General features: G+C 38.4%; 1 protein-coding gene across 2 annotated transcripts in view; it reads right to left on the reverse strand.

Annotated features, from left to right (window-relative positions):
- Positions 1-2317: 2317 nt before the first annotated feature.
- Positions 2318-17544, reverse strand: part of LOC131778827 (NLR family CARD domain-containing protein 3-like) — an 84464-nt gene continuing 69237 nt past the window's right edge. Inside the window, exons 1-7 of one of the 2 annotated variants that reach the window (XM_066168034.1) lie at positions 12711-12823; positions 9497-10215; positions 8586-9257; positions 7596-7784; positions 6735-6758; positions 5861-5971; positions 2318-4828 (exon numbers count right to left, since the gene is read on the reverse strand). In XM_066168034.1, the coding sequence (XP_066024131.1) occupies positions 2547-4828; positions 5861-5971; positions 6735-6758; positions 7596-7784; positions 8586-9257; positions 9497-10202 (3984 nt within the window). In that variant the 5' untranslated portion in view covers positions 10203-10215; positions 12711-12823 and the 3' untranslated portion in view covers positions 2318-2546. Of the gene's footprint in view, positions 4829-5860; positions 5972-6734; positions 6759-7595; positions 7785-8585; positions 9258-9496; positions 10216-12710; positions 12824-17544 lie in introns of those variants that run through there. The other variant, XM_066168035.1, reaches the window with a different exon arrangement.

A 17544-nucleotide genomic window follows, 5' to 3' on the forward strand; every position in this document is an offset into this window, starting at 1 on the left:
AGTATTAACACGCAGATTGTGAAATTGAGGACAAGCACTAGAACGTGTTTTTGTTTTTTACAATTAAAATGGTCAGTTACCATACTATTGTTTGCAAAAAGTAAATTGAATTTTAAATAAACGCCGCCCTCGAATAAACATCGCACTTGAATCACGAAAATTTTAATAAACGCCGCGGCGTTTAATCGAATAAACATGATTAGCTCTATATTTAAGAGAGCTCCTTTGTAAGAAATTTTTATAAGAGTTGTTTACAGTCTGTTGGACCAGTTCTATCCAGCAATCTTTCGATGAAAGAATTTATAATTGGTGCCAATCCTGATTTTCCTGCAGCCAGCTAATTTCCCCAAGGTCTTGAAACAGGTAGGAAATCGACAATCATCCCTTCATATCTGGGGCTCTTCTGACTCGTCATTAAGTACTAGGCCTTTGCAGAAGTAGGCATCCGCCGGCACACATTACCATTTTAGAGTTATCCACAACAACTTTGTTTACCTCGTCCCTATTGTCGACTCCCCCCCCCCCCCCACCCCACAAACCTCCCGTTCAGGAAGCTTTCAGTGATCAAATTTCATTGAATGGCTCTGCAGCTCGCAACAGAAATAAAAAACAATGCCTATGAATGTTTTTTGTCTTGGTTTTTAATGAAAGAGAGACGCTCGAAACTTTGAAGTAATGAAAATCAAAGGGCTCTTGGAGCCAGCTCATTCATGTTATGGCTTAGGTTTGAATTGATTTCTTGGACTTGCTGAATATAGGTGCAGATGAATTCGGTTTATATGAACTTTCAAGACTTTTGGAATAAATTTTCTTTTATTTTTGGGCAGTTGTGTGATAAGAAAACTTGTGCATTCGTAGTGATGGGGATCGGAAAAAAGTTTGTGTGGGCTGGAGGTGGGATGGGCAGAGGTCATTAGGCAGACTACACCCTCAGTTGGCTGCAATATATCTCATAACGCTGACTGCCGCAATAATTATCTATTAAATATTCCTTGCCCGTTTCTTGATCTCTTTTGTTTTAAACAAAGCGGCCATGGCATTTGATTTTTAACAAAGCGGCCACAATCGTTCCAAATATAATTTCAAGTCTTCATCTAATCTGATTTTCACATATTAATATTTGCGTAGTCACCAAACCAACGAGAGATAAAACAACCAAAAAAGTTAACAAATGGCCAGTCACGAGGGCAACGCTTGGCTTTTCCCTACAAAAATTCTCCGGTTTCTCATGAAAACCAATGACAATATAAGACACTAAGGGGAAATCAGTATGTGTACACTTCTGAACGTTGAAAATATATCAAGTCGAAAGAAAAGTTCGGGTCTTGGTTCGCATTTTTGTCAGCAAAATGAACACATATCAGTTAAAAAGATGAATTTCTCGAATATTGCGCAGGTTAAATATTCAATAGTGGCATCCATTTACATCCACATCTACTTTTAGTAAGTTGGTAAATTCTGTAAAGACATCACGCCAACAAACTCGCGCGGAAAATGAGAATACTAAACGAGGCTTGAAAAAAATTAAGAACGATTGTGATCAAGAGACAGGCAAGGAATATTCCACAATAGTGCAAATAATCGCGAAAGATGATCGCGGAAAAGCACTTGCGTGACGCTCGGTAAGTTGTAAGATGCCATGTTATCACGTATCAGACGAAAAAACAGTACAAATTCTCAGTCTGCATTTTGTACCCGGTCTGCGGTCCGTAGTCTGCATTTTGCACAGAGTACGAAGCCATCCAAGCGCTTGATACGGCTGGACACGGTCCTCAAATAACTCCATATTTCTCTTTGAAATATACTAATTTTTCATTGGAAAATATTCTACCTTCATTTACAATCCTCAAGCGCTTCTAAAAAGTGAAAAAATGCCAACTTTGTCCGTTTCGCTGGCCTTGTACACAGAGTGCGAAGAGATCCAAGCGTGACACTAAGAAAATTTTCACCAGACACTACCGGACACGGTCTTTAAATAACTAGACGTCCGGCAGTCTGATATTTTTCCATATTTCTCTTTGGAAAATACCAGTTTCTATTGGAAGTATTTTGTCTTCATTTAGAATCCTCAAGCGATTCTAAAAAGTGAAAAAATTTGAATATTGTCCTTTTCGCCGACTCTTCATAGAGTACGAAGAGCTCCAAGCGTGTTCAGGGTGGCTCTTGAGAAAGACGATTTTAGAAGGTTTTTAGTGATCTGGGAATTCCGTGTTACAGGAAATTGGGTCGCGTCAAGGTTGAAAGGCGTTGCATCAAGGTTGAAAATGGGCCTTTAACTTGTAACTGTAGGATAAAAAGAGGCTCCGAAAACAACAGTGAAATAAACAAATTCTCCCAGAGTAACATTCTTTTTTATTATGATAGATTAAGTATGCATCATTGCAACAAGATTTCTTTTCCAGATTGCAGGAAAATGCGTTTCTGGGAGACTTATCTTTTAAAAAATTTCCCGGGGGAGCATGCCCCCGGACCCCCCTAGAGGTTCGGGCCTTCGGCCCTCAATTTTCTAGGGAACCTGCCTACTTTAAAGGCAGTGCCCTTTTACTTCAAAGTTGCAAATTGGTTAGCGTCTTGTTCACTTTGATTGCCTCAGCAATACATGTAGCACCCGCATCACCAATAACATTGTAAGACAAATCCAAATTGGTTAGCGTCTTGTTCACTTTGATTGCCTCAGCAATACATGTAGCACCCGCAGCACTAATAACATTACCTCGCAAATACAAATTGGTTAGCGTCTTGTTCACTTTGATTGCCTCAGCAATACATGTAGCACCCGCAGCACCAATAACATTGTAAGACAAATCCAAATTGGTTAGCGTCTTGTTCACTTTGATTGCCTCAGCAATACATGTAGCACCCGCAGCACTAATAACATTGTTTTCCAAATACAAATTGGTTAGCGTCTTGTTCACTTTGATTGCCTCAGCAATACATGTAGCACCCGCATCACTAATACCATTACCTCGCAAATACAAATTGGTTAGCGTCTTGTTCACTTTGATTGCCTCAGCAATACATGTAGCACCCGCATCCCTAATAAAATTGTCAGACAAATCCAAATTGGTTAGCGTCTTGTTCACTTTGATTGCCTCAGCAATACATGTAGCACCCGCAGCACTAATACCATTGTAAGACAAATCCAAATTGGTTAGCGTCTTGTTCACTTTGATTGCCTCAGCAATACATGTAGCACCCGCATCACTATTACTATTTACAGAGAAATCCAAATTGGTTCGCATCTTGTTCACTTTGATTGCCTTAGCAATATATGTAGCACCCGCAGCATTAATAACATTACCTCGCAAATACGAATCGGTTAGCATCTTGTTCACTTTGATTGCCTCAGTAATACATATAGTACCCGCAGCTCTAATAAAATTGTCAGACAAATCCAAATTGGTCAGATTCAAACCAGTTCCAAACGACTTCGATAAATGCGAGTGAAAATCACTTTTTTCTCTTTTGCATTCGTTGATGGCCTCCAATACAATTTTTGCACCACGGCCTTCATTTTTGTTGACTTCATTTGTTAAACTCTTTACAAGAGCCACAACCTGTTCATCGCATTTCATGGCCAAAATTCCACATGAAAACAAAAGTATTTGTTTAAGTTCAACGAAATACCTTGGATTGGAAACTAGTTCTTCAGGTTTCATCTCCTTGCTTTGAATCTGAGAACAAATGAAGAATGCTGCAAAGAATTCTTGAAAACTTTTATGTAAGAAGGCATAGTGCAGTGTTTGTCTCAGTTTGCTGCCACCAGGCTGCACTGACAGAAATCCAAATTCAGTCAGGTCTTTTGCATGGTTTCTCAATTCACTTTCATTAAAATCCAGCTTATCGTCAAGTAAACCATTCAACGCTACCTTTCCAAGGTGATTCAATTGCGGTTTGTAATGGTTTGTCAGGTCTTCGCTCGTTTCTAGTAGTCCCTTCTTTTTTCTATATCTTCTCAAAACACATTCAACCATATCCAAGTACAGTTGAGCTCTGCTTTCGGGGAATGTGCCCTCAAACTCTTCGCATAAAAGGCAAAGAAGTGCTGTGTTTAGAGGATTGGCCGCTATTTCTCTCAGGTTTTTATCTCGCGACATCCGTTGCAAGAGCTTGGTGGCTAAATCCGTCCTTTCTTTAAAGTACTTGGTGACAAATCCTTTCACATGCTCTTCAGTAAATCCTTCGATCTGAAGCAGCACGTTACAACATTTTCTCACCTCTTTTCCAGCTTCGTGTCTTGCTGTTGCAACTATGTGGCATTTGGGGAGCACTCTTCCTTCAATTAATTCGGAAAACATCGACAATTTACTGGACGGTAACTCATCCAATCCATCCAATATCAATAAAATGCTGGACTGATTTTCACGAATAAAATGAAAAAATTGTCGTTTGACTTTTTCATCGATGTCTAGGGACAGCAGCTGATCATCAATGGCTTCCCAGACGTCAGAATGGATGTCTCGACATTTCAACAACAATACCACTTTAAATGCTGTGGAGCCGCAGCCCTGAGGTTTTTGCTGTTTTGTGGCCCAGTCGTAGGCGTACTTTTTACAATAGGTGGTTTTTCCCATACCAGGTTCTCCTTCAATCAACACTGTTCTCGGCGGTGAACACTCTTCATACGGGTCTAGTATTGACGACATGTCAACAAATACGTCAGTGATTACTCCTCTCGTTTTCTTTCTTCTGACCACTTTGAGCCTTGTAAAAATATTTCCAAGAAAAAACTGAAACTCTTCACACCATGGAAATGGTGAGAGCCATCCCTCGCGAGTCTTATACAGCTGGCGAATTCCATTGATAAGCTCATTTGGATCAAAAATACCTAGCAGTAGCAAAATAAGTAAGAAATCTAATGAATGCAGCATTAAAAATTGTGGTGCCTCTCTGGTATTCGGCACTGGATTTAAATAAGTGAATGAGTACGATACCGTTGCCAAAGAAATTACTTGGACGATGCAAAAAGCTTTAAGTGTATGATTCATGCTTACTGATTAAAAGCCATTTAGATTATGAATTCAGGTAAACCTACTCTGTTTGTTCGGCTGACTGTGAAACTCTGTCGTAAAATAAATTACTCGGGAGATAAATATTCATATAATTGGAGCCGTAGTCTGAGAAAGGCTTTTTCGGGATATACCGAGACTGCGAACAAATAAATGGAAACCAAACAACGCCTTTGTGCCTTCTTTGTCACGCGGTTTCATCAAAAGTGCTGCAGAAAACTGGAGGCTCGCCTGCGATGAAGCGGGAGGTTTTTCCGATAGTCTTTTCCTTGGGAACCTATTTTACTCAAGACGATCCTCATTCAACTATTTTTCCATGTAGAATTGAATACTCCACAATATGAGCGCAGGAAGGGTTTAGTTATTTTATTCAGAAATATGCGGATTACATCTAATGCTACTAGGAATTCGGCACTGAATTTAAATTAGCGAACGAGTACGACACCACTGCCAAAGAAATTACTTGGACGATGAAAAAGGTATCAATGTATGATTCATGTCAATTTACTGACCAAAAGCTATTTGGCTTGTTAATGCAGTGGAACCTGCTCTGTTAATTTCTAACATCGAGCCAAAGTTAATGCCAATGTTTTCGTTAAAACTGTACTTCGTTTTATTTCGTTCTCCACTCTAATCAAAATATAAAGTTTTCCAGGCTAATTACGGGTGAAAGTTTGAACAATTGGAGGGAATGAAAGCACACCGTAGAGATTATTCCAGAGATTGTCTTAATTGAAAAACTGAATCTCTTTAACATAGGATGATCTCTCCCTCTCTCACATACAGGCCATGTTGACTACGGCGAAATTTGCGGTTAAGCAGGATAACTTTTATTGTGTAATTCAACTGACCTTCATCCTTGCTTTCTCCCACTGAGGCTGTCAAAGTACACAGCTTTTCCTTCACTTCTTTCAGTTCGCTGTCCATCTTTACCATTTCGCCTATCATTTTCTCAACAGACCCTTTCGTGGAATAACATTGGAACTTTTAGTCCGAGTGAGAGTCACTTTATTCATTAAAAGTTAACTAAATAGATCCTTTTCCCTTCCTCTGTTGTTGTTGTTGTTTTTAAATTTTATACAATATTCGAAAAAAACTTATGGCTCGGCTACAGCGGTTTCTGATAGTGAAACTCGGGAGATAAATATTGATATCATTAGAGTCGATAGTCTGAGGAAGATTTTTGTCGGTAAAAAGACCATTGTAAGAACTAATTAAAAAAAAAAACAAAGAACGCTTTTCCGCCCTCGTTTTCACGTCGTTTAATCATAGAAAAAGGAAAACGCTGGAACAAACCAGAGGTCCGGCTGCAATGCATTGTGAAGTTTCGTTCACAGTTTTTCGCTCGGAAAATTAAAATAACCACATACGCCTTCTCCTGCCCCTTTTTACTAACACAGCCCTCACTCAGAAATTTTTTCCATGTAAAATGGAATACTCTACAAAAAATTTGAGTGGAGGAAGGATTGCATTAGTCTGTTCAAGAATATGCAGGTAAAATCTAACGAATTAGGAAGTTAGATTCATTATGTCCTTAACAAAAGTAAAACTAAAATAAGGCAATAACCCTTCTCGGCCAAATGTGTATGAGTGCTGTCAGAAAGCTATCCAATCTGAGAGGTAGCCTGAAATTCCGTGCCATCCCATTCATCCCACACATTACCTAGTATCTTCATTTAGGTTTAACCTAGTAGCCAAGGCGTGCTCTTACCATGTTGGACTTACCTTGAGAGGGTAATTCATTGGCACCTAAATGAAAAAATAAACAAAAAAGTAATGTTGTCTCTTTAAACCAATTTACTTAAGAAATTTACTTGAAATCTGATTTATTCATCTCAAACTAATAACATGTCAGGTTCCATAAAAGGTTAAAAAAAAAACCATTAACATGTGTGCTGGCATGTATCACTTCCCCATCCATTCCAATAGTTTCCACATCAAAATACAATCGCACATGCAGTATTGGATAAACCAATCTTTTTAGTTTAAAAAAATTTGATTTGTCGCTTATTGGCCCAAGAACATATATCAAATCACTTCATATCACTTTGGCAGATGTCATTTGCCTCTGAATTCTCCATATTTTGGTGGTGTTACATAAACCACGCTAACTATAGAATACAGGCCAGTTCACGTGGCTCATGGAGTGAATTGTTATTCATCATTACATCTCTCAATTAAACTACAAGTTTTTTCCTCCCACCACTCCCATGAGTGACCAAGACAGAATTTCTCCTTACTATATCTGTACAATATCATGCAGACAAGTGATGAGAATAAAGAAAAATAATAATTATGGGATTACTAGTTGATCTGATACCACATTCTCCAAACTAACATAATGAGAATCATTTGGCAGACAGTAAGGAGAATTGTCAACAAGATCTTGGGAGTTAAAGGGTTAAGAGGCCTTGTTTAAGCTACTGGAATGTTAACTCAAAATATGGGTGACTTAATTTCCTATTTGTGAACAATCACTAAATAAATCATCTTGATTTATAATCCATACAAGAATATGCTGTGGGAACTTAGATCTTAGTCAGACCTTTCCTTGTAAAAAGAGAACATTGAGACAGGAAGCAATACCTGCATTAAAGTGAGGCCAATCTTGGAATATGATTGGATTGTTTAAAATTTTGGCCACAACAGATGCTGCCATCACACAGGCAATTTGTTCCCATTTCTTACTTGAAGACTGCGTTTCACCTACAAAGTCTTTGATGCCCTTGACTACCACCCATTCTGTCTTAAAATCATGAGCTGCTGCATACACTCCTGAAAAAAAAACACTCATGTCTGTTAACCATATATTAAGCTTATTTTCTTAGTATCCTTAAAATAATTGTTCAATCAAAGCTTACAAACATTCACACTCTAGCTGTTTGTAAACATGAACATCACAGAAAGACATTAGTACTGAAATCTAATTTTTTTTAACCAGTAATTAAAAAAAAAAAATTGTGCAGTGAGACTGTAAAATTATTCTTCAGGCTTCAACTTGTTTCATAAGTAACTTTCAACATTTCTCAAAAGACAAACTTTTTTCTGATAGAGTTAACCCTTTTGCTCCTAAGATCTCTTCAGTAATTATCATTTAAGTCTATCGTACAATTCATATGCTGTGAGTAAGGAGAATTTGGTTTTGGATCAACCAATAATCCTCTATTAATTGACATTTCTTTGTTCCTTTCCCATTATTTGTCTGCTTGACATCATATTAATACTGCAATGAGAAATTCTGTCTTGGTCACTTATGAGAGTTTAAGGGTTAAAAGGGACTGTGATACTATTCCTCAACTCTCAAACTAATTAACAAAATACTTTCTACATTCTTCAGATGACAAATTTAAGACAATTCATGACATCCTGATGGAGCACATTCAATATAATTATCCAGAAGACATCTCAGTCACCTTCACTTGCAGAAAAATCTTCCTACCCTAGCCAAACATAAAATCACTCTTATTATGCAATATACAACTCCTGCAAAATTGACAATTGAGACAACACCAAAACACTTCCTTCAAGTCCAAAAGTTCTTCACTCATCAATTATTTGAATTATTATGATTCTCACCTCCACCTTCCATTTCAACTGCAATTGCTTCAGGATGTTTCCCAATCATATCTCTGTTTGCCTCTGAGATACTCAGAACCACTCCATCACAGTGCACTTTGGGATTATATTCATCAGCATTTCGTAAAGGTGCCTTCCACCCATCAGCCACATGTTTGATCAGGTGACCAATATCTCTGCTGGGGGGAGTTTTGTGTGCAGCTGTTATCAGCTTTGCTGAAACAACCACATCTCCTAACTTGACCTTTTCACTGTTCAAACCACTGCAGGCACCAACAGAAAAAATAGCCTTGGGTCTCAGTAGCAAGATGGCATCTTTTGAAACAGACAAGGAACCCCCAGGAACATCAGGACCTTTGGAGCACCTCATCAATGCAATTTTCATTTTCTTTCCTTGATCATCACCCATGCACCCAAAGTACACATAGCCAGAACTGATGTGGTAACTCTTAAAGGGTTCCTTCAAGTAGGCAAAGCAACTTAAGAACTCACAGTCCTCCACTGTTAATAAAAGAATATCAACAGGAAGTTCAACAGTTTTCCAGGGATTAAAGGTTGTGCAAAGATCACTCAACTCTGGAAGTTTCACACTGAGCTCTGGTGGGCTGAGCTCTGGTGGGCTGCTATTGCCAGGCTGTGCTGATGTATTTTCCCCTGGCATTATTGCTGTCCCTGAGGAAGAAGGTTGTAGTTTTTTTTCGGATAAGAAAGATGAAAAAAAAAAATTATGGTTACATTTAACATGTCAGGGGAATAAAGATTCACAACTTCAATTAAGCATAATTGTGACTTTTAAAATAAATCTGCAGGAAATTCATTTCATCTAATGATCTAGTATGATCAACTTACATTATTGACTCTACAAAGTTTTTTTTATTAAAAACTCAGGTTTAACAAAACATTACACACACCTCTCACACATGAATTTTGTTCAGAAATGTCAAATGAATCCTCCCTGTTCCCTCCCTCCCTGGCCTTTATCACAATTTTGTCTTCATGCAATTTGTCTGTGATGCAGTCATCATCTTTCAACCACTCTCTCAGCAGCTCTCGGTAGTGTTCTTCAAGATCGGCATCCATACAATGGAGTGTAGGATCATCTATGACTTCCTCATAGCGGGTCCCTCCAATACACAGAAAGGTGTCTTTGATGTTGTTCCAGTACAAACTAAAGGTTTCATCATCAACTGAAGCATTAGCGGCATGACTGAAAACTCTGTCCCTGAAAAACTTGATGCGAGTGATGTTAGCTTCTGGAGAGGTGTCTGATCTTGGAGGAAGGTTATTACAGCCAGAAGCAGGGAGAGTCAGACCTAAGATATTTCTCAGAAGAAGTAGCAGCAGGGAGCTGTCAAAGTTCCCTGATGAAACTGATGATTTGACGACAGAATACAGTTTCTCCCACTGGGAGGTACTCAGGACTCCCTTCTTTCGAAGTGTTTGTAATTTGGCACGGTTTGTGGGATTTGTCAGAACTGCCTGAAGGTTTTCTGGTGGACATACCCTGTCAAAGATCTCCCTTAGAACATGTGATCCTACTTCAACAAGAAGGCGACACAGCTGGGCATAGTTAGAGGTTCTTTTTGTAGAAGGATATGATGGAGTGGCAGAAGCCATGGAGACATGTCTTCTGTAAAGAAAAATATACACAAAAGTCATTATATTTGAACTTCCTGCTGCCAAAATTTCTTTCCACATACTTAACATTTAATTTATTATCACCAGACACATTTATACAACAATTGTGATGTGTCTTCCTTTTTAACCCTTCAACTCCTAAGAGTGATTGACTTCTAATTTCTCCTTACAGTATCACTCATTAATCACATGTAGAGGTCACAAGAATAAAGGAAATGATCACCAATTTAAGAAGTTCCTGATTGTCAAACAAATTCTCCTTGTCTGTTCCATAGGAAATGTAAAGAGAACAGTGTGGAGAATATGAATACCAATGTCTTAGGGTGTTAAGGGTTAAAAATCAAATGGAGTAGGGGGAACCCACACAATTCCACAACACTCACACTACACTTAACTTTGCTACCTTCAAGACTGAGATTATCACCTGCATATTAGCCTTCAAATGGGATGCAACAGGCATCACCATCCTTAGGGGAAATGGGGGCATACTACCCCCAAAAATTATGAAAAAGAATATGAAGTTGCTATGGAATACATTAGTCTAAGCAAGCATTTCCACTGCTGGAAAGACTTTGAAGCAAGTCAGAGGGAACAAGGAGTAAATTATATTTAAAAGGATAATAATAATAATCGACAGGAGTGTTTTCGTATAAACTTTTGGCTATTTCAACGTATCAAACTCTCAAAAATGGCCTACCTCTTCCCGAGTTGAAAAAGAGAAGGAAAAAAAAGGGTGAGCGAAAAAAAAGACATTTGTTAAAAAGAGAGCTGTACCAACCGTCCGACTGTGAGTCCAATGCCTAACCGACTGTGCTACGAGAACATTCGATTACACGTTGTAAATTTTATCGTTAAATAAACCGGCGGCACTCCTTCGCGTAAGCGTTCGACAGGGGCGTTTTCGTATAAACTTTTGGCTATGTCAACGTATCTTTGGTTTTGTCTTCAATTCTGCCGTAGCGCGAGTTTATTCAAGGATATTTTACGTTTGCTAAACGGTGTTTTAAACTCAAAACAAAAAAAATGCTCTTTCTTTAAGCTGGTTATGAATATGCAAGTTCTCGGGGGCTGTATTGTTTTGATGAAACAAAAGGCTTCTTTTGTTTCGGCTTCATTCAATGAAAGCCGCTACGAAATTCAAGGTTTTTTGCATACGTTATTTCTCGAAAACGAAGCGCAAACCAGCGAAAAAAAAATCAAAACAGTGTATATCGAGTAAAACTAAGTCCACATGCCAAAATTCAACTACTTCTGAACACTTTCAAAAATGGCCAAAAAATCAAGGGGTCGTTCTTGCTCTGAGCCTTTCAATTAATTTCAAGTTATTTAAGGAAAGCTGTGATTTGCTGTAAGAAACAATAGTTTCAGCTTGAGAACATAAAATTAAATTTGTTTTCATGAGACTCACACTGAATGTGAAAGACTTGAGAGCTTTGACTAGCGCTTTTAAGTGGGGCAGCTTATAAGCAGCAGTTTTCAATGTTTTTGGAGTAGAGGTACATGCATCAGTTGTTCCTTTCGCTCAAAATTAAGGAATGTATCATGTTAATCACAGCAAGCCAGCAGTAAACTAGAAAATTGATTTTCAACAACTATTTAGAAAACATATTTCTAGTTTAGAAGCACAAATGAATTCGGCCACAACGGTATTTTGATCGATTTTCATCCCACGGGAACTGAAAAACTGTTCAATGTTTTGCTAGTATTAATTGAAGTAAAATAAAATTTTTACGGCATCAGGCATCCGCGATCTGATGGGCCACCAGGCAAAGCTGATGCCCTTCAAAAAGTTGACTGTAATTTTCAGGATTTCAGTCAGAATATGTTTTTCATGAGTTACGAGAGACGGAGGAGATACAGTATTATATATAATAATGAATGTAAAAACATTATGTGTTGGTCTCACCAAAAATAAGCGAATGGTTGGCGAATACGAAGATGTCTCAAAAAAACATGCAGAAGGTGCTGATCGAAGCACTAATCCACGAGTTAAAACCATTTGTCTTTTAAAACACATATTTTTCAGCTGGAAGTCGAGCGAATTCAGCCAGATTCGACAAAATGATAACAAATAAGTGAATTAACATCACAAACTACCGAATAAAGCGATGTCAATAATAACTATGAGCTCTAATTCGAGAAATACGACCATCTATTTCACTAACAAGCAGAAGTGCTGACAGGAGCACCTAAATCCACGAGTCAAAGCCATTCGTCTTTTAAAATACATATTTAATAGCTACCAGCCGAGCGAATCAAGCCAAATTCGACAAAATGATAACAAATAAGTGAATCATCATCAAAAACTACTGAATACAGTGACCTCAAGGGTAACTATGAGCTCCAATTCGAAAAATACGAGCATCTCTTCAACAAACAGGAAGTGCTGACGGAAGCACTAAGCCACGAGGGTTAAGACAAGACCCTCGATAGCAATAACATGAATCAAGTTGAAAAGTATGTATATTGGTAAACAAATGACTTTACCTTGGCGAAAATCGTCCGCTAAGAAACGTCAAGCAAGTCTTTCAAAATAGAGATCAACCACATCCTACCCGCACCTAAACCATGTTAGAAGCTCCTGTACGAATAGTCTTCGGGCTTTTGCCTGATGCGAGAAGGATAACCGAGGAAGACTAGAAACGAGTTTCCGGGAGATTCAATTCTCTATATGGCGGACTATTCAATTTTCTAGTAAACAGTCAAGCGACGTTGCCGAACAAGACACGTACCTTACTCCGATAATTACTGATTAAAAGCCGTAATTGTGACCAACTCGAAAGCTTATTAGCTACTTTGGTCACTGTACACGATTAAATATTCTTTCTTCTGGTTAATTTCTGTTTGAGGTTTTTCTATATCATTGTAAATCATGTTATGTTAAGTTATTTTTTCTGTAAACAGTGTGAAATAATAAACTTGAACGTAATTTGGAGTAAATTCTTTGGCGATACCATACCATGATAACTTGTGCTGATGTGGTGTGGAAAAAGCCACTCAGGTGTGGAATCTCGCCCAATTTCCGCCTCAGTTGATAACTGAACACTTCCGAAGTTATCAGCCGTTTTCATCAAATTTCCCTTGCTTTGACTCGAGGGCTCTTTTGTGAGGCTTCACAGGATGTCCCCAGAGCTATACCTGGAAGAAATTTTGGAAATTTGAATGAAACGAAGTTTGTTCTCCGCATGATTACCTGATTAGAACTCAAAACATTTATTCACCTCACTGATGAGCTGAACAAAGAATGGCGAAAAAACGTAACATTTTCGGTTTGTCGTAAACTTCGTGCCTAATCTATCTGTTTACTAAACACACCTCAAGGTTAACGATAGTGTCAGTAGTTAGTCCCTTCTATTAATTTGAACCAAAATTTCTCTATTTCTACAGATTGCCTGTTATCGCATCGAAATTGTTCTGATCCTTATGCTTATGTAGCATTTGACATTTTTGAGAATGGAAACCCTTCAGAAATAACCAGCGCAACATTGGACCTCTCATGAACTGTTGCTGGGTTGTATGGTGGACCTTACAGAGCAGCAATAGTAGCATTGTACAGTGTGATTGGGACGATTGCCTCAGCAAACAAACCAGATGAAAAGAGTATTATAGAAACACTAGATGATTCAGACCTCTGAAATGATTGCACGCAGCTGTTTCTAGGCAAACTCTCACAACGATTTTAGAAACCGCTGCCATTCAAGTACGAGGAAAACCTTTCAAAAGATTCTGATGTGGAAGACTTTGTGAGAGCTTTGTTGTTGTTCTGCCAGGCACACACTTGCTACTTGACGTTCTTAATGGCAGTAAACGAAAGATTCGAAGACCTTAGCGACAGAGTCCTTGAGAAAAGAAAGGGTACAGCGAAATATTGAAGATCAAATGCAACATGCTAAAGACGACTTGGCTTTTCTGTCAGATAAGAAGTATCTAACATTCTGTGCACGGCTTCCATCATCCGGTGGCAAGTCAACAAAGATCTTGATCCAGAAACCCGAAAGCGATAGAGGTGAGGGGGACAGGCGTAGCTTAAAACTGTCTCCAATGTCTTCTAACAATGTCGTTCAGAATACAGCTATGACACTTTCAAAGCGGCGTGTCCGTCTTAATTTTGAGAAATACGATTGTCCTTTATATGGTGTGCAGTTTATCAAACGCACAAACTTGCCTTTGAAAATCGTGTCATCAGAAGCAGGCAGTGACGAGGACAGTTTTGAATTGGAAAAAGATCTTTTAGCTTCTGAATCTCTCGAACAAAGTATCCCATTTTTTTTCGTTCTCCACTTGCGGATTCACAATCCTTTACAATGACAGAGAGTTACGTTCAGATTAAGAACCAGGAGTCATGTGAGACTGATCGAAATCGCCGTGTCTAATCCTTGCTTTGGAGTTAACAAAATGTTTTCATATATATCTATTTCACTCCCACGATCTCAATATTAATTCTCCTCCCTCTCTGTCATACATTACCTATAGCGTTAGTTTTGAGAATTTGGTGTTAAATCAAACAATATCCCCCAGTTGATTTTTCCTGATTCTCATTACCTGTCTGCTTTACAGTGTAATGATATTGCAAGGAGAAATTACTTATTGGTCACTCCTGGGAGTGAAAGGGATATTTACAGTTATTTATTCATCACTTCTCGGGTTTATTTGGAACCAACATAACAACCAGCTCCCAGTTGGCTTGTCAGCTCAGTTGGTAGAGCACTGCACCGGTATCGCAGAGGTCATGGGTTCAAATCCCGTACAGGCCTGAGTTTTTTGAAGCCTTATTTTCACTACTGCTCAAGTATTGTTCATTACTGCAAAGATCGCTTTCATATTCACTTCTTTATCCGCAGTTCACATGGATGATTTTCGTACATATTCACAGTTATTCAAAAATTAACATTGAAGACAAAAATGATTAACAATTCACAAAGGGTTTAGATACCTACAACACAATGTGTGATGATGATCGAAAGGAAATCTTACGGGAGGAAAACGTGGAGCAATACACCGGAGCTGTAGATCTCCGATTTACTCGGATAGAAGTGCCGAGTCCTCCATCAAGATCTAATCACATTCCTACCTGGCGCTTTTTGATCCGGGAATTCAAATCTGATACAGATCTTGAAACCGACATGATCAACTCAGGCGACTGATTTTAGAAATGAAGATAAAGTTTTCTTTTTTCAATGATCAAAATGGCAATTCATTAATATAATCCTCGATAATGTCTTGATTTAATTTGTCCATCGCTGAAACATTACCTCAGGTTAGAAATCAAGAAATGGCCATCACACAATCCCTAATGAATATGCATTATCATATCAACGGTTTACGAAGAACAATTACGAAAAATAATTCGCTAATTCATATGAATAGGGGTTCTAAAGAAACTGTGGTGCTGCGTTTGTAGGGGAGTATAACAAAATAATTTTGGTTTAACAAACTGAGTTGATAAAGTATATTGGCCACCATCGAGTTTCGAAACTGACGTTTCAAGCGTTAGCCCTTTGTGAGGGCGAATGGAAGAATTGTGGGTTGTGTGTGTGTTTATATGCTGAAAAATGGAGCTACGCTATTGGTGGGAATGTAGCGACGAGAAAACAAGAATAAATAAGTTGAATGAAGAGCGTTCGTTGATACCGTTCGGATTAAGAGCGCCGATTTGAAAGGGAAATTTTGTTCAAGAGTTTTGCAGCTTCTAAACAGCATAGATGTAAGGAAACGCCGCAGAGTGCCATGTGCTGCATAGAATGACAAGAGAGATTAAAGTGTATGGAAACTGGTTTGCATGCGTCCTTGTCATTACTTTCTAAGTCGCAAAGGTGTTCTCGGAGTTAGTCACCTAGTCATCTTTCTGTTTCACCAATTTATCTCTTTTTGCAATAAGTGCACGTTCTACAATAGATAACATTAGCGGGGGTGCACGTGAAATGATCAGTAATCTTAATGGATCGTTTGGCTCCCGAGATAATTTTTGTGTCTGCCAACATTTATTAGTATACTGCTGCCAGTGTTTTTAGGTTTTCAAATTAAATCATAAGAAACAGGGCCAGCAATCACTTCAGTTCACGATCAAAAGCGATATTGCATTTGGCTGATTTATAATTCTCTTTTCACAAGGTAGTGACGAGAGGTGGGTGGTTGGAGAGGAAAAGGGGGGTGGGGTGGGAGGAGAATAAAATGACAATGCTATTTCTTTTCATATAAGAAGTATGAATGGCAAATCTAACAGAAGAACTTGACAGGTGGGAGGGGAGGCATGAAAGTAGTGGGGAGGGGGCTGGGGAGAGGAGAATCAAACAGAGAATGCTATTTCTTTTTGTATGAGAAGTATGAATGGCATCTCTAACAGAAGAACTTGTCAGGTGGGAGGGGAGGCACAGTGTGCTGTGCCCTTGTTTAAATGATAAAACATTATCATTTCCTGGTATTTAGACACCAAACCTTATTTAGAAAATTGCCATCAAACTTACCCTTGTTTGATTTTCGTTCGGCCACCTTAACCTCGGACGTCATCAGTAAAACTGTGGTGTTCTGTAAATACCTTGCATTTGACGACTTGTTTTGGGTTTGCATAGAAACGAACGTCGTTTAGCCATAACTAAATCTGAGGTGTAATTCAAATCATCCAATTATAAACCTTATAAAAATTACCTTTCGTTCGGATTTTGCGTCGATAGAATGAACTACTTGAGATCGAGGTTCGTCGACATCACATGATTTGCGCGATCAATCGGACACGCACATCATCAGTAAACAGTCCAGACATGCTGTGATACTTTATACGCTTCAAACAGACGACTCTTTTTGTATATTTTACTCAATAATTTACCTTTACACCCTAATATCAGTATGCATATTCTCCATGCTGTTCTCTATACATTTTTCAAGGTGCTGATAAGGAGAATTTGTTTAACAATCAAGAGTTTCTTAAATGATGATCATTTCCTTTACTCTCATGACCTTAATGTTATATTCAGAGGTGATATTGTAAGGAGAAATTTGATGCTAATCACTCCAAGGGGTAAAAGGGTTAAGGCTTCTTTTAGTTTTTGTGCGCTTTGAATAAATCTATTATTAATTTCTGTTTAATGTATTCGGCCATATTTTCATCTTGAATTTGGTTCCGACTGAAATAACGCATTCGGTTAAGATAGTTTTGTAGAACAGAAAACTAGGACAGTACTAGCTTCAGTAGAAAACTAAAAGTACTACACTGCATACAAGGATATAAAAAAGGAATCCACAAAAGCTTTAGATACCGCAACAAAAAGTGTGCTGGTGATCGAAAGGAACATTTCTGTGACGAAAACGGGGAGCAATACATCGG

The sequence above is a fragment of the Pocillopora verrucosa genome, chromosome 6, assembly GCF_036669915.1.
Source record: "Pocillopora verrucosa isolate sample1 chromosome 6, ASM3666991v2, whole genome shotgun sequence".
NCBI classification, from domain to species: Eukaryota; Metazoa; Cnidaria; class Anthozoa; order Scleractinia; family Pocilloporidae; genus Pocillopora; species Pocillopora verrucosa.